Source organism: Equus asinus, chromosome 1 (genome assembly GCF_041296235.1).
Source record: "Equus asinus isolate D_3611 breed Donkey chromosome 1, EquAss-T2T_v2, whole genome shotgun sequence".
Taxonomy (NCBI): Eukaryota; Metazoa; Chordata; class Mammalia; order Perissodactyla; family Equidae; genus Equus; species Equus asinus.
In genome coordinates this window covers 122,875,186-122,901,336 of record NC_091790.1, presented here as the reverse complement: position 1 = coordinate 122,901,336, position 26,151 = coordinate 122,875,186, and the positions used below count along the sequence as shown (strand labels likewise).

At 39.1% G+C, this 26,151-nt stretch overlaps 1 protein-coding gene across 6 annotated transcripts in view; it reads right to left on the bottom strand.

Moving 5' to 3' along the window:
- Positions 1-24,616, bottom strand: part of STXBP5 (syntaxin binding protein 5) — a 163,058-nt gene extending 138,442 nt beyond the window's left edge. For 4 of the 6 annotated variants that reach the window (XR_011502593.1, XR_006526709.2, XM_014850644.3 and 1 more), the window contains exons 1-2: positions 24,207-24,523; positions 22,839-22,936 (exon numbers count right to left, since the gene is read on the bottom strand). Coding sequence is in view for 4 of the 6 variants with exons in the window: in XM_014850644.3 (XP_014706130.1) it covers positions 22,839-22,936; positions 24,207-24,356 (248 nt within the window). In the remaining 2 variants the exon portion in view is untranslated. Of the gene's footprint in view, positions 1-19,064; positions 19,092-22,838; positions 22,937-24,206 lie in introns of those variants that run through there. The other 2 variants (XM_014850645.3, XM_070506876.1) reach the window with 2 other exon arrangements.
- Between the last annotated feature and the right edge of the window lie 1,535 nt (positions 24,617-26,151).

The following is a 26,151-nucleotide window of genomic DNA, read 5'->3' as shown; positions in this document are numbered from 1 at the left end:
AGGCCTGGAGGGGCATCTTTTTTGTCTTGTTGTTGTTGTTACTGAGGTGCCCCAGGAACTTCTGAGGCCTCTCCTTCCAAGCCAGTTCACACGCCGCCGCCATCACTTGCCAGGATCTGAGGACAGCCACTACACCTCTCAACATCCTTCTCTGTAAAGGGCAGAGACCCATCTCCTTTAGCTTGTGGAACCGTGGTGACAACTAAAATTATACAGAGTGTACTCACCAAATGGTGGCCATTATCATCATTTAATGGAATGTATTCATTACTTTAACAAGAACTAATGTTACCTTACTGTGGACATAACATTATAGCACAGGGAAATATCAACTTTGAATATATTAGATCACAAAACAGCATGTCACAGACACAAATATTCATATCCTTCATACCTACAGTGAGTACTGCTTCTTGCATATACGGTTCATCCTAAAATTGTCATCACTGAGAGTTAACAGTTTATTTAGAAAAGGATCAAACTAACAAAGTTCTCCTTGGTCAATTATCCCCACTTATTGTGGCTGTGTTCAATTAAATGATGAAACAACGCGTCTGAAATTAAAATGAAGAAAACCCAAAAGGAAAGAAATTACATATTGAACAAGTCTACAAAGATATTTGTTAAATGGAGAAATACTCATTTATTATTCTGTCTGCCCTTTTACATACGCGCGAGGCAGCTATAAGGCAAAGCCAAACTGTAAGGCTACACTGAATATTTCTTGGTGTCAACATATCTAGTCTTCTAATTCTGAACCCCAATGCATCCTTTTAAAAATGGTGAGATCTTCCTATCTTGCATATCTTTAGTCTCAATTTTTCTACTGCTTGCTTATGAAGAGCTATGATATCTACCTAATCCTACTAGTCATCTTTCTCTCTGGAGTAAACCAATTAATTTATCTGACCTGTGACACATGCCAGATACTTCCTGCACAGCTAGACTCATGGCTTTTGTCCAGACAAGCAGCTCCTGAACTCCACAACTCCTGAAGAGGAGCTGCAGAAGGCGGGAGCAGGGAGCAAAGTCTTTGAACACAAGTCTTTCAATTTAGACATGATCCTCTAAGTAAGCAACAGGGGGAAAAGTGCTTCAGGAAAAAAAATAACATGATGAAGTTAGAAATTAATGAAGAGTAATCAGGAAGATGTACGCAGGCTAGATAAGCAGAAACAAAGACCAGGGCCAGTAAAACCTTTTATTTTACAAAACTTACCATCAAATTCAAATACAAAATAAATATTCATTAAATTGCCTTAAATGGTTTTTGGGTTTTTTTGTTGTTTGGGAAGGGAGGGAGAAAGGAGGAAGCAGCAGGCCTTGAAGTGCGTCACCATCATGGCAGTTTAAGGTTTACTGAACACTTAATGTGTGTCAAGCACTCTATATGTGTTACCTCATAAGAGTTCTCTATTACAAGCTCTGTTTTTACAAAAGAGGAAACTCAGGTACAACAAGGTCAAACAACTTGCCCAAGGCCATATAGCTAGTTAGTAGGGAAGCTGGGGTTTGAACCCAGACAGTCTAACTTACATATATATAGGCTAACATACATATATATACACACACACACACACACATTTATATGTGTGTGTGTGTATATATATAAAAATCACCAAGCCTTACTGCACAAAAGAGAGCAGATTTTCACATGTAAATGTCATTTCCTGACTTATTTTAGGTCATTTTAAAACTGGAGAATGAACACAGAGGAAATATAATCAATCCTTGGCATCTGAGTACGTAATAAAGTCAGACTGGCCTAAAACTATAGAACTGGATTAAATGTAACTTTTAGTAGCAAGTAAACACCATAAAACCAATTAGGCAAAAATATGTCAACCAAAAAAATTTTTTCTTAGACTCATTTTTCTTGTTAGTTCATGGTACTAAATACCTGTTAATTATAATAATGAAGCGCTATGGCCCAGCAGAACAAGCACAAAGCCAGAGCTCTGGGTTCTAGTTCTAGCTGAAATTCTGAGACAGCCTCTTTACAAATGTCTTCATGTGTAAAATGATGAGCTGACAAACTTTTTTGAGACTCCACCTCTGTGAGAAGAACAGTTCTTAGCAAAGTTAAATAAGATACTAAAACAAGTAAACAACCCTATCTTCAAAAAACTCACAGAATCAAACACTATATTAGTAGAATAAAGGACAAAAACTACATGATCATCTCAATGGACGCAGGAAAAGCTTTGGACAGAATCCAACACCTTTTCACGATAAAACACTCAAGGAGAAGGGAATTTCCTCAGTGTGACAAAGGGATCTATGAAAAACCCACAGCTAGCATCATACTTAATGCTGAAAGAATACCGGCTTTCCTGCTAAGCTCAGGAAAAAGACAGGATGTCCACTCTCACCATGTCTATTCAACATTATCCAGGATGTGCTGGCCAGGGAAAACAGGCAAGGAAAAGAAACAAAGTGTCCAAATTGGAAAAGAAGAAGTAAAACTTCCTCTATTCATAGATGACATGACCTTGTCTATGGAAGATTCTAAAGAATCCACTAAAAAACTATTAGAACAAATAAATGAGTTCACCAAGGTTGCACAACATAAGATCAATATATGAAAATAAACTGTACTTCTGTACACCGGCAATAAACAATCTGAAAAGTGAAATTAAGAAACTATTCCACTTACAATAACATCACTAAGAATAAAATACTTAGCAATAAATTTATCCAAAGAAATGCAAGACTTGTATACTGAAAACTAAAAAACATTGTTGAGACAAGATTTAAGTAAATGGAAAGACATCTTATATTCAGGAAACAGAAGACAATATTGTGAAGATGGCAATATTCACCAAACCGCTCTACAAAACTAACACAGTGTCTATCAGAATCCCAGCTGTTTGCAGAAACTGAGAAGCTGATCCTAGAATTCATCCAGAAATGCTAGGGACCTAGAAAAGCCAAAATAATCTTGACAAAGAACAATAAAGCTGGAGAACTCACTATTTCCCAATTTCAAAACTCACTACAACATCATAGTACTCAAGATAGCGTGGTATTAGCATAAGGCTAGATATATAGATAAATGGAATGAACCGAGAGTCCCGAAATAAACATTTATGGTCAATTGACTTTGACAAGGGTGTCAAGACAATTCAATGGAGAAAGAACAGTCTTTTCAACAAATGGTGCTGGGACAACTAAATATCCACACGAGAAAGAATGAATTTGGACCCCATCTCATTTGTATATACAAATATTAACTCAAAATGGAACAGAGACCTAAATGTAAGAGCTAAAACTATAAAACTCCTAGAAGAAACATAAGAGTAAATCTTCGTGACCTCAGCTAAGACCATGGTTTCTCAGATATAACACCAAAAGCATGAGCCACAAAAGAAAAAAGTAGATAAACTAGACTTCATCAAAATTTTAAAAATTTGTGCTTCAAAGGACACCATCAAGAAAGTGAAAAGACAATCCATAGAATGGGAGAAAATATTTGTGAATCACATATCTCATAAGGATTTAATATCCAGAATATAAAGGGCTTTTACAACTTAACAACAAAAAGATAACCCAATTTAAAAATGGGACTAGGATATGAACAGACATTTCTCAAAAAAAAAAAAGATATGCAAATAGCCAAAAAACACATGAGAAGCTGCTCCACACCATTAGTCATCAGGGAAATGCAAATCAAAACCACAATGAAACAGCACTTCACATCCTCCTGTGTGACTATAATAAAAAAGACAGACCATAACAAGGGGTGGTGAGGAGGTGGAGAAATCAGAACCCTCACTTATCGTTGGTAGGACAGTAAAATGGTGCAGCCACTCTGGAAGATAGATTGGCAATTCCTCTATGTTAAACACAGAGGTACCATATGACTCAGCAATTCCACTCCTAGGAATATAAACAAGAGAAAGGAAAATATACACATACACAAAACTTCCACACAAATGTTCACAGCAGCATTATTCATAAAAGGCAAAAAAAGAAAAATCCAAATGTCCATCAACTGATGACTGCATAATATGCAGTGTATTTACACAATGGACTATTCAGCCATAAAAAGAAGTTACTAAGGCATACTACAATATGGATAGCCTTGAAAACACTATGCTGTCATAAAAGACCACATATTACATGATTCCATTTATATGAAATGTCCAGAATAGACAAACCCACAAAAATAGAAAATCGCTAAGTGGTTGTGAAGGACTGAGCGGAGAGGGTAACGGGGAGTGACTGCTAACGGGTATGAGGTTTCGTAATGGGGTGATGAAAATGTTCTCAAATTGAAAAGTGTTAACGATAGCATAGTTCTGAAAATAATGAAAAGCACTGAGTTGTACACTTTAAAAAGGTGAATTTTATGGTATGTAAAAATATCTCAAAACCTGTTATTTAAAGAAAAAGAATCAGCTTTTATAATGATAACATAAATAGGCAAAAATAAAAAATTATCATATGAATTTAAGGCAAAAAATGATAGCAATTATTAAGGAAACAAGTTAAAACATATTAGAGTCTTAAATACAACTTAAAAATCCCTTTTACCTGGGATTTAAAAATATCTTTCATAAGCAATGAATGAATTTAACTATTTAGCAACCTAAATGAAATGCAGTATTGCAAGAGGAGAGAATAAGACTACAGTTTAGCACATTTTTACAATTAAGCTTCTTATTTCCTTGTATCCTGCACTTAATTTTTTAAAATTTTTATTTCATTCAAGGTTTAAATGCAGGAAGTATTTAACAGATGAGAAACAACGACGAAAATGCAGTGTTCTCTTAAATGAGAACTTTGATCATACAATGAAATAGTATGGTTTTGGAAATACATATAAACCAAGATCCCCTCGAAATAACCCCTAAAATATACTGATGAAAATTATTCAGGAAATTCCAGTTCAAAATTATAATAATTAAAAAGTAGGGAAAAGAGGCTTTAGTTCAAGATAGTAAGCTGAACAAATATGTTTGCTGTCACTCTGTCCCAAGAACCTATTAAAAAAGTACAGTGAAGATAAAGAACTTGAAAAATATAAGGGAAAAAATATGCAATATAAAGGATTGTTTTAGAAGATGTAATGTTTGACAAGAGAAAAAAAGAAGTAAGAAAAGTTATCAAAGAAGTAACAGAAGAAAATATATTTTCCTTAGGTTCTAAATAACATGGGTCTTCAGATGGAAGTACCCAGAGTGATAAATGAAATAAGACCCACACCTGAATACCCCACTCTCAAATCTTATCGAAGGAACACTTCAAAAGAAGATCCTATAGTCTACCAAGCCAGACCTGGCGGCGCTGTAGTTAAGAGCCGGTGTTCTCACCACTGTGGCCTGGATTTCCGGGGTTCGGTTCCTGATCAGGAAACCACACCACCCAGCTGTTGGCTGTCATACTGTGGTGGCTGCATGTTGCTGTGATGCTGAAAGCTCTGCCACCAGAATTTCAAATACCAGCAGAGTCACCCATGGTGGACGGGTTTCAGAGCCTAAGACAGACTAGGAGGAAAGACCTGGACACCCACTTCCGAACCATATGAATAGCCGTGGAGCACAGTCTGGTACAGCACTGCAAGGGGAGAGGATGGCGCAAACCGGGCAGGATTCCGCTCTGCTGTCCACTGGGTCACTAGGAGTCAGAGGATACTACTTAGCTGTAGAATAAAAAATTGTCATAATAGGAAAAATAAGTCATAATACACTTTCAACTTTTAGAATCAAACAAAAAGTTTATATTAACATACATGACAGCTACTGCGAAAGGAAAGGAGGAAGGAAAAGGAAATAAATATGGAAAGAGTGATGGGCTAATATTTTCACTGTACAAAGTAGGGAGCCAAGAACTAATATGGATAGTTGATGGAGCAAGAAATAAACAACTATAATACAGTTATGGAAAGTTACAAAGGTAACCAAGAGAGAAAGTAAAAATAGCGGCATGACTATATTGGGAGGGGAGGGGAGATATGAATCAAATACTCATTTTTCAAGGCAGGAAATCAACAGATAATTTCTAAAGTTGATGAACTGAGAAACAGTGGCAAAGCATGTTATTTATACCACCAGCAACAGGACTAGAAACAGTCCCTCTGAGGAGCAGTGGCAGGCCTGGGCACACCAGGGCACACACTGCTACTTTCATCATAACCCCCTCTGTACTACTTACTCTTTAAACCATCTAAGTATCTTTACAAATTTAGTTTCTTTTAATGTGTTTTTAAAGTGGAGAAAACCCACGTACCATTAGGAAACTCATTTGGGTTTACTTCATTATGTCACTATACTCATCTAAATGACACCTCAGCAACACCAGAAAAAGTGAATTGAAAGCCCCTCTAGATCCACACCAAGGAGAACCTTGTCTTCATGCCACCTTATATTCTGGAACAATAGACCACTTGCCTGCTCTACCTCCCTTCTCCATAACCAGTTTCTTTCCAACTCTACCTTCTTGCATTCTTATTTTACAGATTTGGGTGGCAACAATAATGGGCAAATTAAGGGGGGAAAAAGCAAAGCTTCTTGTATAAAGATCCTTCTTTGTCTCCATGTTTTCCTATCTTGTAGCTGCTAAAAGGTAAAGGTGGCAAGCAATCAAATGATATTCCTTAACCCTGTTTGCTTAACCAGTTCCTTTAATTTTTCTTCATTGCGGACTTTAGTAGGTATTGGGGATATAAGTCATAGTCCCTGTTCTCAGAAGTCTTAAAGTCTACTAACAGAAGTATAAAAGCAATATAGCAGTTAGGTGCACAGATACTCCCAAATAGTGTTCATTTTGTAGGATGAGAATTTAGCTTGAAAAGAAAAAATATTTTCCAATTATTTTCACCATCGTCAGTTCATTTAGGGGTTAGCCTGTCTTTCTTACACTATTCTATGTCCTCGCTGTTCTTTTGTTTTCCTCCTTGCTTATTATATAGCCATACTGGATTCTGTACATATTTCCTTGTTTCCTTCAAAGGGATCATCTGTGACTGAATTATAAGATTATTTTTAAAAGCCTTCCACATAGGCTATCTAGACTATTAAGTCTCAGGTAATAGGAACATGGTGATCTTCTCTCGTCAGCCCAAGAGCCTGGCGAAGTGCTTGGCACATAGTAGGCACTCGATAAATATGAATGAATGAATGAATGAATAAACTTTTTCTAAATCTAAGAAAAATGTTTACGTTCAGTCATATCTTTTCAGGTAAAATTAGCTCACTTTTCAGAAAGCCAACAAAAAGTGTAGGGTAGTAGAAAGATGTTCTAGTTCTGCCTCTATCAGGGGATTGGACTAGATCGTTTCCAGGGTCCATTATAGCTCTTAATATCCCATGAATCTACAAATCCAGCCTATTCGTTTTACCTTCCAATCATCTGTTAGGTTGGTATTACAGTCACAGCATAGTTCCTCTTAATGCTTATGCTTCCTTCCGGGATTTCTACTGCACTGTCAGCAAAGTAGAATAAAAAAATAGTAAAAGAAGCAGGCAATGGGAACCCAGCCAGTGATAAGTTCTGAAAGAACAGCTCCTAGGCAAGTTTTCATTCCTGTCACGACACTGTGTATTATACACATATTTTGACAAACTCTACTTCCATGAAGAATGTGATAATATCCAAGATTGGTATATACTTAGTAAATTATTAAGATTTTTAAAAGCTTATCTAGCTCCTCAGAGAATCTGTTCATCAATCCGTGTCCATGAGGAAAAGGCAAAGAAAGAACAGGCATTATTCCAACCTCTACAGAAGTGACATATTCAGTTTTCCAATCTAGGAATGGAAGATTGGAGTACGTATAAAATGGAAAGCAACTGGAGACCTTCGATATCCTGTACAGTTTCTAAAAATACAGTTATATATCCTGCAAAGTTTAAAGATGAGAATATGGATAACCATATTTTTCATGAACTCATAAATGATTATCGTACAGTATCATACATTTACTTATATAATATTCTGTGAAAGTAACTTTCTTTGAGCAGATATTCTGCTAATAAACCAAGAAAGACTTTTAAGGATAGAGTGCTCCTTCCTGTTGCAGTAAAAAAGGGTAAACTCAAGAGCATAATTTTAATTCATCAGAAACCCTGAAGATTTCCACTAGCTCTGTTACCATTTCCTTTAGTACATTCTCATATTTTCAGCCAACAAGGTAATTCACACCTCTTTAAGTATTGTAGCAAGCCTTCAAGGTGTTACTACTCTGAATAAAAGGTCAATGGATGATTTTTATTTTTAATAGCTAAGTTAGAAAAGATTTAACCAAAAATAATGTGATTATTTTTCAATAACAAAGTTAAAAATCTAATACCACCATACCGTGGTCAAAGAATATGATGGAAGCATTCTTAAAATGAAAAGAGCACGAGCTTTAGCATCAGACCAACTCTACCATTTACTTTGCGCGAACATTACCAACCACTTAGCATTCATTCCTCTACTTGTTATCCCACACTGTTATGAGGAATAGATGAGAGTCAACAAATAAAAGGAGCAGAACATCATCCATTTATCCTACTCAAGATAATACAACCTGATAAAAAAAACAAAATTTCTAAGGTAGCCGATTACCAGGAAAAAACTGGAAACATGTAAAATGATCTGTGATTAGACAACCTATGTGTGCTGTAGGTTTGTCACCTGTGAGGTGTGTCGCCTGCCTCCTTCACCTGATCAGTGAGAGGATCATCTGAAGTTTAAGACTAGACTTTGCAACCTCATCATCAGACTACAGGGTCTCTTTCTGCTGTGGGTTCTCGTGTCCACTGATACAGTGCTAGGAAGGGCAAACATCCAACCCAAACCTGGAACTACAGTGCCTTTCCATCTTAAACATTTCGTGCATCACAGTTCCACAGCCCTGTCTCCAAAGGCAACGGCAGAGCAAAGGGTCAGCTTATTTCCTCGTGGTTCCACCACACATCTCAAGATGCTCGATTGTTTAAAATGACATGCATTGAATATGCTTCTTATCTGCCTCCTGCCTCACTAAGAAGACTGCTAGCCTGCCTGTCAAACATTTAACCAGTGTTTCTCAATTCCGGCTCTCATTATAAACAATCCACGGAGATTTAAGATTAAAACATTACAGATGTCCAGCCCCACGCCAGACTCACTGAATCAGAATGTCTAAAGAAATCCAAGCATATGTTTAGGCCTTGCTTATGTGTTCTGGTTTTTTTCAGCTCCACAAATTATTCTCATCTGTAGCCATGATTAAGAACAACTGGAAAACCTTGTGGGTATATGTATAATTAAGCATTATCTCCCATAAAATTAATTTATATACATACAAATGATTCATTAAATAATTCCTTAGACTTCCCTTCTTCAAACAGAATCATGAATTCGCTTAATTTCTCTTCATAGGTCTTATTTTCCAAACTTCCTTTAATAATTCGCTACTTCTATCTGAACTAGCTTCTAACCAACTTGATAGGACTATGTCCAAAACAAAACTTTAAAAAGTCTTTACCAAAGTTTAAGAGAAGAACATTTCATATTTTATGACCTATGAATGTATTTGCAATACAAAGCCTTGTCAAATAATTATTTACACATTTATAGTCGAGTGCCCCTATTCTATAGTTTCACCTACTTGACAAATACCAATTTTAAAACCTCCTTCTGAAGATCATGTATTTTTTCACCTACAAAAACTAACATAGACTTCTGGTTTCTGGTCCAGCACATAAGCAGTTTGGAAGTTGTCATTCCACCCTAACAACAAGCAAAAAGCTGAACAGACTAAAAATCAATGACTCTTCTTAGATCCATAAGACAAGTGAGGTCACAGGGCAAATCGCTGCCCCCAAAACTGCCGAGACAGACAGGACAACACAGCTCACCAAGACCAACCAACTGGCAGACACCTTTGCAGGAATCAGTGTGGGGTTGGAAAACCTGACTGTAATTGATGAATCGCTAGAGGCTTAAAGCAGTCAAGTCTGAGAGTTAGAAACTCCAGGGGACCCAGTCATAGGAGGGGTCCCCACACGTTAGTATGTTTTGCCTCCCTGAGCTCCACCAGGTTCCCACGTGATTATCTGAGAAGAATCCCCTGTTGCTTCCGGTAGGGGGAGGGGAAAAGCAACCATTTTTAAATACACTGGAGCATTCTGTTCTTAACAAGGTCTGCCCTCAGGAGAAACAAACTAGAACCCAAACCGCTGGGGGTTCATCAGAGCCTAAGAGTCCTAAGGGAAGGGAAATACCCAACTGTAACCCGCCATCACCATTCTAACTCACTGGGGGAGGCGGGAAGTGGGAGGACAGAGAAGCACTTGTGAAGGTCCCAAGTCCAGAAGCACAGGCTCACTAAAGACTAAGACCTAATCACAGGACTATCGAATGCTTCCCATCCCCCCACGCCTTACCACCAAAAATGAATCTAGACACAGACCTTGCACTCTTCACAAAAATTAACTTCAAAAGGATCACAGACCTAATTGTAAAAAAAAAAACTATCAAGCTCCTAGAAGATAACAGAGAAGGAAACTGAGATGACCTTGTGTACAGTGATGACTTTCCAGAAACAAAACCAAAGGCATCATCCATGAAAGAAATAACTGATGACTTCATTAAAATTAAAAACTTCTGCTCTGCAAGACACAATGTCAAGAGAATGAGAAGATAAGCCACAGACTTGGAGAAAACATTTGCAAAAGACACATCTGATAAAGGACTATTATCCAAAATATACAAAGAACTCCTAAACTCAACAATAAGAAAATGAACAATCCAATTAAAAAATGGGCCAAAGACCTTAACAGACACCTCACCAAAAAAGATATACAGATAGCAAATAAGTATATGAAAGGATGCTCCACATCATCTGTCATCAGGGAAACGCATATTAAAACAACAAGGAGATACCGCTACAAACCCATTAGAATAGCCAAAATCCAGAAGTGACAATACCAAATGCTGACGGTTCTGTGGAGCAACAGGAACGCTTGTTCATATCGCTGACAGGAATGCAAAATGGTACAGCTAATCTGAAAGACAGTTTGGCAGTTTCTCACAAAACTAAACATACTCTCACCATATGATCTCATAATCACGCTCCTTGGTATTTACCCAGTGGAGCTGAACACATATCCACAGAAAAACCTGCCCGAGGATGTTTATGGCTGCTTTTTTCAGAATTGCCAAAACTTGGAAGCAACCAAGATGTCCTTCAATAAGCGAACGGACAAATAAACTGTGGTACATCCAGACAACGGAATTCTATTATCCATTAAAAAGAAATGAGCGCTAAACGAGAAAAGAAATGAGTGCACTAAAAAGAAATGAGCTATCATGCCATGAAAAGACACAGAGGAAACTTAAATGCATATTACTAAGTGAAAGAAGCCAATCTGAAAAGGCTACATACTCTACGACTCCAACTATACGACGTTCCAGAACAGACAAAACTCTGGAGACAGTAAAAAGACCAGGAGTTGGGGAGAGGGAGAGATGAACACATGGAGCACAGAGACAGGGCTCCTGACCACTTACAGGAGCCCTATCAGCTCTTCTGATAACATCAGGACTAGCTATACACAGTGAAACTATTCTGTATGACACTACAACAGTGGGTACATGTCATTATACATTTGCCCAAACCTACAGTATGAAGGACACCAGGAGTGGATGAACCCTAATGTAAACCATGGCCTTTGAATGATTACGATGGGTCAATGTAGGTTCATCAATTGCAACAAATTATCCACTCTGGTGGGGATGTTGATAATGAGAGAGGCTATGCCAAGTGGGGTCAGGGGTAAAAAGGAAATCTCTACCTTCTGCTCAATTTTGCTGTGAATCTAAAACTGCTCCAAAAATGAAGTTTATTAAAAAAATTAATATATTAAGAAACAAAGCTAGCCACATCCTCATGATTATAAGGGTCGACATACTTAATTTTCATTGCTGACCCACAATTCTAACAGTCTGCTATTTAAGCAGAACTATAACGTGCGCTATTCCTGCAGTGAATTTTAACAAAATGCTAAAATTAAGCGTGAAAGATGCATAGGGTCAACATTGAAAACTTCCTTAACTCAACACAATTGTAACATTTTACAACAAACGTCCAACAATATCAGAAAAATTATGGTAGTCAACTGCTTCCTTTTCATGTGAATGAAACAAACATCAAAACAAAAAAGTAATGGCAGCATCTAGACTAACATGTAATTATAGTATTAACCAGGTTGAAACAGGCCTCTAGTTACCTCTTCCACTATTATTTTGAATAAGAATTTTTTATATTATTTATAGACAAATTAGAGTGCTTGAAAAAATATTCATCATCACTATTTACTGTTTGGGAGTCAGTATTACCTCTAAAGGGGTCAAAATGAATTATATGTATTATCACAGGCAATTCTTCAGAATAGCTTTTGATATATAAGTATACTTTTAAATGAACCACTTGCTCAATCTACTATGAACTATAGTCATAAATAATAGAGGTCTTGGGTTACAGAAACACGAAGGAACGTACATTCTCACATATCAAGTAAAAACAATCTTTTCTTCCAGCATCCATTCTCAGAGGCTTAATGGCAAAGTTCTTTTCTCAAGTATGGCAAAGTGAATTTTAGAAGAAAAATGCAACACATTATGAAAAATATAGTACAAAGATGGAATTGACGGTAAAATCTGTCTTAACACTTTTTCTCCTTTTCAAAAGACAAAAAGGACAAAATACACAAAAGGAAAGCAATTTAGCAGAAAGTACCGCAATAGCTGATGCCACTAGATTTATAGGCACCTTTGGCAGAGGAGTGCTGTGAAAAAGCAGAGGAACTGCTATTACAAGAAAAGATTATGTACTTTCAAGAAAGGGTAGAAGTAATCACTCTTCACCAGACAAACTCACCAGGCAAAGCTTCAAAAGTTCTAGATAGCACTTACTGAAAGGAAAACACAAACAAAAACTCTTATAAAAACATCCTTAATTTAAAAAATAAAATCTTATTATTTAACAATAACTGTCATATAATTTCTAAGACTATATAGTTTGCAAATAACACGTTGTTAAGCAAACCTTACTTTTCAAATGACTGTTATAAAATGAAAAATATCAGTTGTTTTAAGTTAAAAACCTTTACATTCTCCCCCATTTCAAGGGAATCTAAGCTATTCTAGATCAATGCTCCTTTTCAAATCACAGCACCAATAAAAATGGGCTCATCATTTCATTTATTTGCCTTATATAACAACTTCCAAAAGTATTAACACCAACTGGAAAAATGGAATCAAGTAGAAATTAGCCTTATTTACCGAATAAAATTATATCTATATCGACTCCTACTGGAAAATGATGCAGTGATCAACTATGAAAATTTTCCAAAAAGTGAATATAATTACAGTTTCCAATTAAAGTACCATGTCCATTCTTTCCAAGAAGGGGCATGCAATCTATCTGATGCTAAAGAAAGTAACTATGCACCTGAATTTGCTTATAGCAGCTTCATTAGGTGTTTTTTTTTAAAAAAAAAAAACACTATTTTTATTATTTTCAGGTTTTCTTCCACAAATGAAAATGAGTATTTTTAATCAAAATTTGCAGACATTTAAGAAATCACAGTATTTTAGTAAAGTGCTTACATTCACTTTTATCTTTAAAAATGTATCTACATATCTCTATACAATATTAATGAAAATACTAAGAAAAAGCTATGAAGGGAAATATATTTTTAATTAAAATTAGAAAGTAGAGGTCCCAAACAAGCTGAATACTTCAATAACAGAACTGACTGAACTGCCCCCAAAGGACACCTAATTAAGTACCTTCATTATCATACTAATTATAACTCACTATAAAAACAATGTCTCTTTCACAAAATCAAAAAATACTTACGAAAATAAGTGAACTCAGTATATAGCAATATTATGTATCATTAAGAAATGCTGAATCTTTCCTGGGGCCAGCCCCATGGCTGAGTGATTACAGTTCCGCATACTCTGCTTCGGTGGCCTGGGTTCGCAGGTTCAGATCCCAGGCACAGACCTACACATCACTCATCAAGCCATGCTGTGGAGGTGTCCCACATACAAAACAGAGGAAGACTGGCACAGATGTTAGCTCAGGGCTAATCTTCCTCAAGCAAAAAAAGAGGAGGATGGGCAACAGATGTAAGCTCAGGGCAGATCTTCCTTACACACACACACAAAAATTAAAGATTCTTTCTTATAATATTTTTCTATTTATAACTAAAAGGTTAAATCTAAACTGATCTGCAAGTGTAATTTATGACTTAACTATAAAAATGTCAGTAAAGGGGCCAGCCCAGTGGGCTAGGTAGTAGTTAAGTTCACATGCTCAGCTTTGGCAGCCTGGACTTTGTGGGTTCAGATCCCAGGTGTGGACCTACCCATCGTTCATCAAGCCATGGTGAGGTGTCCCACATGCAAAATAGAGGAAGACCAGTGCAGATGTTAGCTCAGGGACAATCTTCCTCAAGCAAAAAAAAAAAAAGTCAGTAGGAATTCCTTCCCATGCATTCCTTTCCACACAAAATTTAAAAACAAGGCAGCCTGATAAACTAAAGCAGGATTGGCACACTGTGGCTTGTGGGCCAAACCTAGCCCACTGTCAGATTCCATCAAGTTTTACTGAAACACGTCTACACTCCCTCCTCCACAGACTGTCTATGGCTGCCTACGTGCCTCACTGCAGCGGTGAGAAGCGGTGTCAGAGAGGACAAAGCCACAATATTTACTATCTAGCCCTTCACAGAAAAGGTTTGCTGACTCCTGAACTAAAAACAGAGATCTTCATTACGTTAAAGGCGCGCACACACACCCGCCTTCTCTATGGTCTTTAGTAGAGAACATATTAAGTTGATCATTTAAGCATCTGTATGCTCCTTCTGCTGTGATGTTATAATTGTATACTGACTACTGCCCAGTTTCTGGATTCTTGATAAGGCAGAGGACACTGGCTGATTCTGACCTGCATTGCTTTGGACTTCTCATACGCTGTAACGATTCTGACGGTTTATTTTAAAAAGAAAAAACCACTCAATATTATAGCTATAATTTCCAAAAGGCCTAATTTTAGACATTTAATGTCTACATGGTATTACTTATAAAGAATGGTAATGTAGAAATTTAGCTTTTAAATGTTAAACTAAGAAAAAGATGGCCACATGGATGGAAGTAGGGATGGAATTAAACCAAAAATACATCACAAAGATCAAGGCACTGGGCTTTGAAGATAAGAATTATTTTAACAGGGAGAAAGTATTCTAGACTTAAGGAATCTGAACGCACAGCCCACCGTGGAACACTGCGGAGTAAGGAGTAAACGGTGTCAACTCTTTCCCCCACCTCCTCCCTCAGTCTACCTTCCACTCCTAGCCCCCAAACTTTTTTAAAATGTCACACAGTAAACAGAGCTAGTCTCCAAAATTTCTCTAAAACGCAGTACAAGGGAATGAGAGATTAAGGCAATTTGGTGTTGCTAAATCTGAAAGTGGATGACTGCTAGGTATTTAAATTCACTATAAATTATACTGATATACAGAAGATAACTAACTTGTCTTTCTTCTTTATTGTTGCCAAGAAAAATCAGGAGTGGGTTCAAACTAAAGGAGAGGATAATTATATGATATAGAAGCCCGAACATCTTTATAGGGAGACATCTGAGTAACTAAATCGGAAAGTACCACTTCTTCCCCTTAGAATGATTCACATCACGTGACTAAGGGAAGAGAGATGTATCAACCACTTTGATTTGCTTCCCAAGAAGTTTTGCAGAATGAGATTATATTTAAAACCTACCTTAATAAAAGGCCTTCAAGGTAGTATACACACACACACACACACACACACACACACACACACACACACACAGAAAAATGCCCTTTTCTCTACATCATTCTTTTATATTCTTAAACAGATGCACATCTCTTTCGGTCAAACCTAAAACATTTCATTAATCTGAAATCCCAAGATGCTGAGTATAACTTCTGATGATGATAATATGCTAATCAGGAAAGGAAATTCTCATTTAAATATTACAAATCAATAATGACACCGATTATTAATTTTCTTCTTGTAAATAATGTGCCACTTCCAATACATGAAGTTAAAGCTAAATAAAGACAACCAGAGCTTATCTTTTATGTAGTGACACTCATCCGTATTGTCCAATTATTTACGTGTCCATTGCCAGCTATTACCATTCCAAGTTACCACACAATTACCAAATTTAGCACTCAAATTACACCCCAGCAATTCAAGGAAGACAGTCTCTATACTAAATCTCTTATATAAAAAATATTTTAAAAATTAATAAAATCACGTGATTAGGAACCTAGTATTATTTTTAAGTAATTTCATGTTAATTCTACATCCAGACCATTAATATTTAAGAAAAGAAAGTAAACTTTGTTAACAGTATTAAAAATGCCCCAAGTTTCCTATGTCATAACAAGACTCATCTGTTGTACGAAGAAAATGCAACAACCCACCATCTTAGTATTCAGCGTGAGCTGCTGTTTCAACAACAGAAAAGTCTGTTTTTCACATGCTTTTTCTCACTCCTTTTTGTAAACAAAGGTTTACCCCTATGTATCTACTGACTTGGATAATGAATGCAGTGAAGGGATACAAAGTAAAGGGCCCACACCCCGATGGAGTCTAACAACTCACCCTCTTTCACAAGGACTCAGAACAACGTAGCAGAAGACCACTCTAGACTGAGATGGTCCAGAGCATTCCAAAACCCTCCACAGGAAAAGAAGTTGTAAGATCTTAAAGCTGGAAGGACTCACCCCGCTTTCCTCATTTTACAGGAAAGGAAACTGAAGCCCAGAGATTCTAGTTGGCTTATCCAAAATTGGTCTGAAGACTAGAACGCAAATCTTCTAATGATAAGGTAATTCTTCCAAAACCCCTTTACCTTTTTCCTTCAGGATGGCAAAGTCAGGTTATAATTTTAAAAGCAAATTATACTAAAAAAACAAAAGGAAAACAAAGAGAGCACCAAGCAGAAATAAAAACCCATCTTAAAGCAGAAAGGCTTTCCAAGTAAGAATTGATTCCCCAGTAATTAACATACCCCTTTCCAATTCCCTTCAGATCCTATTACACTTTGTTTCCCTCTACAAGAAATTCACTGCAAAATAAGTGCTTCCAGGCAGACACCCTTTCTGGCTGTTTCTAAGTAAATGTGTGTATTCCTCCCGCTGCAGGGTCCATGCTGAGGGTCACAACCTACAGCTGACACAGTACTCTTTCTTCCTTTTATACAAAGTCCTCTTTGATGAAGAGCTAAGAGTCGAGAAGTAAAAGTATTTGAGAGTCCTTGTCTCTCCTCTACAGGCAGAATTCCAAATGACCAGAATTCTTCTATGAACAAAAAGGACGGCGGGGGAGAAGAACAGATAAAAATCGGGCTAAATTCTAGCTAAACTGTATCACTTTTAACTACTTCGAACAAAAATCCTCCTTCCAGATCTTTTCCCCAATAATGTCATTATGTTTTGTAAAATAAAATTAACTCATTAATTTTAAGCAAGCTAAACACCCTATTGCTATCTTACAAGGACAAAGTCATTAAACAATCGTTTATCACCTACTATGTTTAACAAACTTCAACATATATTATCTAATTACATCTAAATAGCAATTTTGCAAACTTGTGCTTGAGAACACAACCATCTTAAAGACTTGAAAAGAAAAACAGTACTTTACAAGAACTTTTCTTCAAATACTGCATCAGCTCCAAAAATAAATGAAATTAAGGCCTTCCTACAGTGCCTGGCACCCACCTGCCTCTCAGCAAGTAACTGCTAAAATAAATGAACTGAAGGACCTGAAAATTAAAACCACAAAAAAATTCTCTCATTAATGATAATATCAGATGTTGAATATTCACCAAAACAGTCCCTGCATGGTCTTAAAAGCTACACATACACATTATCGCATGTAAGCCTGATGCTAACTTTGTGAGCTAGGAAGGGTCATTATTCCTGTTGAACTGGTGGAGAACTTGGGCCAAGTGCAGTGGTCTCAACCAGGAGCTACTGGAAGTGTGTAGGGGAGTCTGGGATGCCACACCGACAGCAGAGGCAATCCTGGCATTCGGCAGGTGCGAGCCGGAGATATTAAAGAGCCTGTGATGTGCTGGATAAACGCACAGCTCAAAATGCTGCCACTACTGGGACACTGACCAGGGATAAATGGACAAAGCCAAACAGCTAACAGTGACTTTCGCTCAACTCAAATCCAGGAAATCAACAAGGATGAACCCAAAAGAAAAGCAAATAGAAAAGCGTATCAAATTCTAATGCGAAAATAAGAAGTCAAAGCTACCTTCTCAAAACGGCAGTAGGACAAAAGTAAAAGATGACAGAACTCCTAACTCCACGTTACTCTGCCACCCTCTTTACCAAGTTTTCTATTGCTGTCCCATAATCGCCCCAGTGCAATATTTGCAAAATTTTATTCTCATCTTTAGTTACTGCCGCTAAGATTTCACAAAGCGGTCCTCAAGGCTTTTTCCAGCTCCCATTGTACAACCTATGTTTTGGATCCACTTTACTACCTTTACTACCATATGGATAAAGAGTTACACATGAAGTTTCACTTGCTCTATTCTTTTCATCCATGACACCACTGTCCCATTAACCATCCTGAAAACCACACTGTTTTCCCGTCAGCATCTCCTTACCTAACTACAATGATTCCCCACTGAATAACGCCCAGACAACTCAGGTTTACATTCAGAGTTCTCCAACTGGCTCCTTATTTCTCCCCTCAACCCAACCAGGACCACTATTCCAACCAGTCTCTTTAGCATTCCTCTAAACTACTGTGATAACACCCTTTTCTCTACTTCTGCCCACAGTGCTTGCCTAGAATAATCTGAATGCCTGCCATTCTGAATCCTTATCTGCTAATGTGTAGAAATGTCATCCAATACAATGAATTTACCTATAATCTGACTTGGTGTCATGTCAGTTGACCCCTAAATAAATCTCTAATTTCAGCTGCATCTATCTAGCGCTAGTCCTGCAGTAAGGACTGCAAACTTTCTGAAGGTAAGAATCAAGTTTCCATTTCTTCTGAATACTCACCTGGAACAACATATAGCTACCTGGGATCGCAGAATTGTTTCTTGAAGAAATTATCTAACCGCACCTTCATTTTAAAAGAAAAAAACAAATTCAAGAATACATAATTCTTTAATGGCAAGACAAAAACCAGAATTCAGGCCATAATTTATAATGTAATTAACATTTAGTAAGTGCTTGCTAAAAAATGAACTGCAAGGTACAAAAACTGTTCTGTAAACCTGTATTCAGCAACATTACACTGCAATTTAAAAGACAGTCTGTGTCTTACCAAAGCAGAGACTGCCCTTATCCTGTATTTTCCCCAAGTCAAAAAGACAATAAATGAGTAAAAACTCAAATTTTTACAAAAATTCAGTAAAAGTGAAATTCCATTTTTCTGCTTAGTCCTTGAAATATTCACACATAAAATGACCCCATTGTGATTAAACAAAAATGTCTTAAAAATAAGATCAGAGTAGCCCATGGTTATAAGAGAGTATGAAGCAATTTGAAATTATGCTGGTAACCCAGGAGGCTAAATTAGGACTACAGCAGCATTACTAGAAATGCCTTCATTTCTCAGTTAGAACCTTTTTTTTCCCCTTTTACTTATTCATATGGGAAGAGATAATCAGATCATTTGATCCCAAGAGTTCTGATCCCTAGATTGTTCATGAGAATCAAATTTTACCTATTTCTACATGGCAAAAAGAGGAGAATTAAGATAATTAAATCACGTCACTACTCTATGACTTGGTATATAAAATTATGCTCTCCTGCTCCCCATCAGAAGTACATTCCAACCTCACATTCTCTCCAGAAGCCAAGAAAGTTGAACACAAAGCATGTTTATAATGATATCATCAGTCATCTGCTATACATTAATGCAGCAAATACATTAAATTTATCTTACCTCACTATTGGTTAGATGTCATTTCAGGATTTAGATTTTCACTAACTCTTGTCTATAACACTAGATATTAAGATATAACTTTCTGATCTAGGGTTTTTTTTAACCTCAAAGTAGATAGATTAACTTAGTATAGTCTCCAACACTTAGGAAGACATTCTATTAGTCAAATTACATATGCATTTCGAATTCTAATAGCCCAGTCCTACCTCTGAAAACCTACTTTCTGCTCCACAGTTAAATGAAGGCAAAGACTTCATCTAGAAGTACATTTCCACGCTAAAGAAATCTTTTAGGAAAAATGTATTACAGGCTACAGTAGTCTAATAGGAGAAGAAAATTTTTAAAAAGACTAAAAGAAACTAGTTGCAATAAAAAAAACATAAAAGAACAAGGGCAATAAAACAGACGTAGTAAATCTGCATCTTAAACCCATATGGAGTTTTGAAATTAGAAACTATAAATTTTAGTTGTCTAGCTTTGAGAACAACAAAGAATAGAGACACTAACATATATCTTAAATCACATGTGGAAATTAGATAAAAATAAAAAGGCCTTAGTCATTTTCTATAAATCAAAGTCTTAATAAATAAAGTTCATAAGCTTATCTGCTCCTTTAACCTAACACAAGGCATGACTAGGTGGTATTGCTGGCAGGCAAACCAATTTATCACTCTAGAACATTCGTATAAATCTCATAAAAAGGGAAAGTAGAAATACATTTGGTAGTTTTCCTGGCTTCATTCTAAATATAGTAAGAGGTTTTAAAAACAAATTTAGAGCATAACCGTAAACTATAATTACAGGTTCACTTTCATTCCTACAGTATTTAACCACAAAAAATATGGATAAGCAAAAATCACAAACAAGTGATGACTTTAGACACCCGATCCTAGCTTTTATTTGGCAATTAGCATTAGGCCTAACATTTTAACTCCTCCATTTGTGTCAACTTGCTAATCACTCAAATGCATTTAGGGAAAAAGGCTTGTCTAAGAAAAATATTTGGTTTTATACAATCAGCCTTGTTGGTGGTACTCACTTATAATTAGATTAAGTTATAAAAGGGGCAGATTGGCTGTTAAAAGGAACAAAAGTTATGTAGGATAAGAAAATTGAGACTACATTGGGACAATAGTAACAATTGAACCCATTTAAAAGCAAAGCCAAATAATCTAAAAATAACTGATTTAATTCAACTCTATGTTTTTTCCTTTTGGTCCAGTGGTAATATTCTTTTGCTGGGAACAAAAAAGTCTGCTTTCAGTTCCAAACAGTCCATCTAGATCCAACAATGCACCAGTCCTGTCACTGCAGAGTGTGCTACAGACTTAGTACCCACACTGACAAAATGAACTTTACTCCCATCTTCACAAGGCTAAAATAGGAGCCCTAACCTAGAAGGTATTGATCACTGGATACAGGAATAAAAGTATCCAAACAATCGAAGCCAAAACATTCTAGTCTCAACTATCTAGACATTTGGGCAGGGGCCATTCAGACACACCGACTTAGAAATTCACAGATTCAGATCTATCCTGGCTGATTTTACCATTTTAACAGGTTCGAGCGCACTACTGGTATATCCTGTGAACGGTAGACTGCGCTTAGGAACACAGTTCAGGGCCCATCTGAAAACGTGGGTAAGCATTTTGAAGGCAGCACTCTCATCACAAATGAAACTTGCGGTGTATCCTGATACCATGTATAGTGCTTCTTCAAAATGAAGATTTTAAAAGATCGTAAGAAAAATGCAAGGCACGTGCTGAACTCAAATGCAGGTTCCCCTCTCCCTTCTCAGGAGCCACATAAATCTAAATCGCGAGGGGTAAAGCTGCCTCATCCTCCGTTTTTGTTTTTGGTTTTCTGACAACAGCAATGTCTACTGAGATCATCTCGTGACTTTTTTTTCTATCTGCTACCAATACATTACTTAAACAACATGGAGGAAGCAGATATTCTACAGAGACAGGAACAAAAAGCATTTTTAAAAGCATGCTCTTTTAAAAATCTTATGTTTAAGTTTAAAAATAAGAATATTTAGGTTAAGCATGGTTAAATGTCATAGTAAAAGCAAACATAATTTTATTTCAAGTTAAATAGCTTTACAAACGAAGTGAGAAGTATTCTCCATTGTTTAGAATAAAAAAATGATCTTGAAGAATGAGTAGGTATTTGGAAAAAACATGACAAAACTATTATAGTTCATGCATAACCAGGAAAAATAATTCTCTCTATACTAATACTTCAGACTATTGCTGACCTAACAGCTTTCACATCCACAGAAAAAACGGAGACGACAAAAGGGAAAACACATCAAGAGAGCACACTTATCCATTTGTGTTATGAGGCTCTAAAACTTCTAGAAATAGCAACTATTCATATAAAATTCAATGGCAACATTTGTCTAATGATCTTTCCAGATAGACAAGTCAGAAACAACCAATTCAACCTCTAATTCATTAGAATAATAAATAGGTCATAAGTTCAACACCTACCATGCACAGTATTTTTAAAAAGCAATTAAAATGTGCCCTGTGTTATTGTCTTTAAACCTCATTCTTAACGTATTCAACAGACCATGGGTATAAGCTGATATATTTCCCCTTAGAAACTTCTAGCTCCTTGCAAAGACAGTAGTTACTACAGCAAAACTTTCTACGTAGATACATGTTTAGCAATGAACTGAGAGCTGAGAAACACACCAACATATAACCTGACTATATGTATAATAATCGAGGGGAAAGCCAACACCACATGATTTCACATGATATATACCCGATGACACCATTTCTTTGGAATTAAACAGGAGAAGGAACTCATCAGCAACAGAGAAGAACCGGGGAGAATACAGTAGAAGTTGAAATAATAAAATGAAAGGATACAGCCTTAAAGCACCAGTCTGAGTGCCCACTGCCAGGATCTTCTGGACAGGATCAAAGGCCAGGGCCGAGGGTTGATAGGGAAATCCATGGCGAACAGTCTAGGGATGGGCAGGTGACATCACAGCAGCCGGGGCAGCAGGCGAAATTTACAAACAGAAGTCAACAGAGGCATTACAATCTAGAACCAACTACAACTGATGCAAAACACATATACAACCACTTACCGCTTTGAAAACAAACAATGAAATCTACATTAACAAAAAAAAACTTATTCACATATAACCTGAAACAACAAAAATAACCGATCCCAGGGTTACACTTCAATTTCTGCTCTTCTGTAAATACCGGTATCCTACAGAAGAAAATTTCTTATTAGTATTCTATACTGTTACGTCTGAGACCAAATTATTAAACTTTACAATGGTCAAAAATTCTGCAAATTCATTTAAAAATGCAATTCATGCTCTATTTCAGGTGTGACAACTTTATCATTACTTTAGTTGGAGGCTAAATGCAAGTAATTCTAAGGAAAAGCTGTCATATAATGACTTTAGTCAAGGATTCAGAAAAGCTATTATCAAACATCTACCCCAACATTTTGCAGTTTCACACAATGAAAACGAGTACAACATATATCTTTGTATTTTGCTTTTAAATCCTCAATATTTTTAGGGCATTAGGACAAAAGCGTGTATGTACACACTTTTAATAAATTCTGACATATGAACGCATGGTAATTATGAGAAAGGGCGGTATTAACAACAAGACAAGTTTGTGTTTCTCGTTGAGCAGCTGGTGAATTAATTCGCTGCATCATTCTTTCTGAATTACAGACCGCTAAGGCAACTGTCGTGCCATTAACAGGTAAAAATCTCCGTACTAACTTTTTAACCAAACACAGTGATAAAAGGACCCTGTGATTTCATATTTTAAGCTTCCTAGCACATTTTAAGGTGAAAGTGATGAGCAAAGATCTGGTTGAACAGGTTTGGCTTTCTGATAAACAAAATTCATTAGACACTGCTCCCAAAGGAAACTTCCAAGTTGGTGAATTACATCCAAATGCTCAAATACAAAAACCTACAAGATAAATAAGAAGACGAATTAAAGGTCAGCGTAAGACGTTACAGGCAAACTGGAAAGGATTGCTGCCTAGGAAAAGGGGAGAGGAAAAAAAAAATCAACGAAAAGGAGTAAGATGATGTCAATCTCCAAAATAACCCAGCAAGCAGATGCCGGCGGGAGGAGAAGCGAGCCGTGCACGCGAGCCGCGGCGATGACCGGCGCTCTCTGCCCTCGCGCTCCCCCGTCCAGCCCGGGGTGCTCCCTAAAACGACCCCGTCTCCGCGGGCTGCGCGCCGCGCTCACCTTGCAGAGCTGGAAGTGCTCGGACTGGAGCGTTTCCTGGATCTCGGGCTCCCGGGTCCCAGGCGGGTGCTGCTGCGGCTGCTGCTGCGAGGCCGACGACGAGCCGGCGGTCAGGCCGTCCAGCACCTTCCTGATGTTGAATTTCCTCATGGTCTCGACGGGGCGCCCCCGCGGCCCGGGAGGGGAGGCAAGGGGCGACCCCGGGCGGGGGCCCGCGCCCGGGCCGAGGGCAGCGCCGACCCGGGCCACGCGCGGAGGAGCGGGAGAGCGCGGGAGCCGGAGAGGAAGGGGGCGGCTGGGGAGAAGCACGGGACAATCCCGACAGGAAACGCTGCGCCGACGACAGCGGCGACCCCTCTTGCTCCGAGGCCGCCGCGGCTCACCGCGGCTGCTGTGGCGCCGCTCCGGCCGCCGCCGTCTCGCTCCGCGGCCCGGGAGCCCAGCGGAGGCGGCGGCGCCCGAGCCCGCTCCGCCCAGCCTCACCTGGCCGCGGGCTGCCGCTGCGCCGCGCCGCCGCCCCGGCTCGCCCCCGCCGCGTCCATGGCCCGCCGCCCGCCCGCCGCCCGCAGTCCCCGGGCGCTCGCTCCCGCTCCGGCTCCTCCTCCGCGCGGGGTCGCCGGCCCTCGGTCCGCCGCCGCTCGGCCTCGCCGCCGCTCAGCGCCGCTGCCCGCCCGGCATCGCGCGGGTGGGTCCCCGCGCCTGCCGCCTCGCCCCGCCTCGCCCGGCCCGCCTCGCCTCGCGGCTCCCGAGCCCGCCGCTCCCCGCCGCTCCCCGCCGCTCGGCCCGGCCCCAACGCCCGCCCGGGCAGCCGCGGCTACAGCGTCGGCCGCGGCGCTGGCGGCAGCTGGGCCTCCGCGGAGCCGGGCTGCCGAGCCTGCGCATGCGCGCCGCACTCCCCGCTCCCCCGCCCCCCGCCCCTTCGCGGGAGCGGAGCTCGGGCTTAAATTATCCCCTGCGAAAATCCCAGATCGGGGCTAAATTTCTCCCACCCCACTCGCCCCGCCAGCGGCTGCAGCTGCTGCTCCTGCAGCCGGGAGGGGAAAATGTGGCCGGCTAACACGCAGCAGGAAACCTTTATTTCAGATTCGGTCATTAAAGCGTGGGTTTCTGCTCGCGCCCTTTAACGAGGTGCCCACTCCCGGCCGCTAGCTGCAATATGATCTTTGCTGCTTTGTGCATTGGGCTTTGTTTTGGATTTGGTTTTGGAAAAAGCGCGTCTAGACAACGATTATGTTGGTGGCAAGAGGATGACAGACTTTAAGGTACTAGGAAAGGAGAGAAACCCAGAGGGGGAAAAATGAATTCTTTTCTGAAGCTGTTCCTGTCGGTGGGCTTAAAGCGTGGCCGTGGCAGGTAGCTGCTAGGATAGAAGAGGCTGCCAAAGGGGAACCGCTCCAGGGCTGGGTGTCTGCCCCGACCAGTGACACACCACCCCTGGATTCAGTCCGCACGCTAGGGTGGGTGGTGATGGGGCGGGAGCGAGGGTGGAAGTAAACACCGCGCTGCCACTCATTTTTCAGAACCTTCAATCCGCCCTGTAATGCTGACTATCCACTAAGTAATCCTCAGTAGCTCCTCCACTCTTGCAAGGGGAAAGGAGGGAAGGGGGAAGTTTTTGCTGAGACCATTCCGCTGCTGCACTGACACAAACTCGTTTGTAGGCTGAGAGACAAATGTCTGGCTCAAGTTTGAAAAAGGTCGAGAGAGATTCCCGCTACGGCTATCCTGCCGGAGAGTGCGTTCAACAGGAAAAGGTGGACGGGCAGCAGAGGCACCTGATTAGGAAGGATGTGATAACTAGGAAAAACGAAAGGAAGGATGGAAGCGCATAAAGACTACTTCTAATTCGTGGAGTCTGGGTGAGAAGGGACGAAACCCTCCCGGGTTAATGACTTCCCACCCCTGTCGGGGCTGCGATGAGCCACAGAAGACCTACGACGGGCTT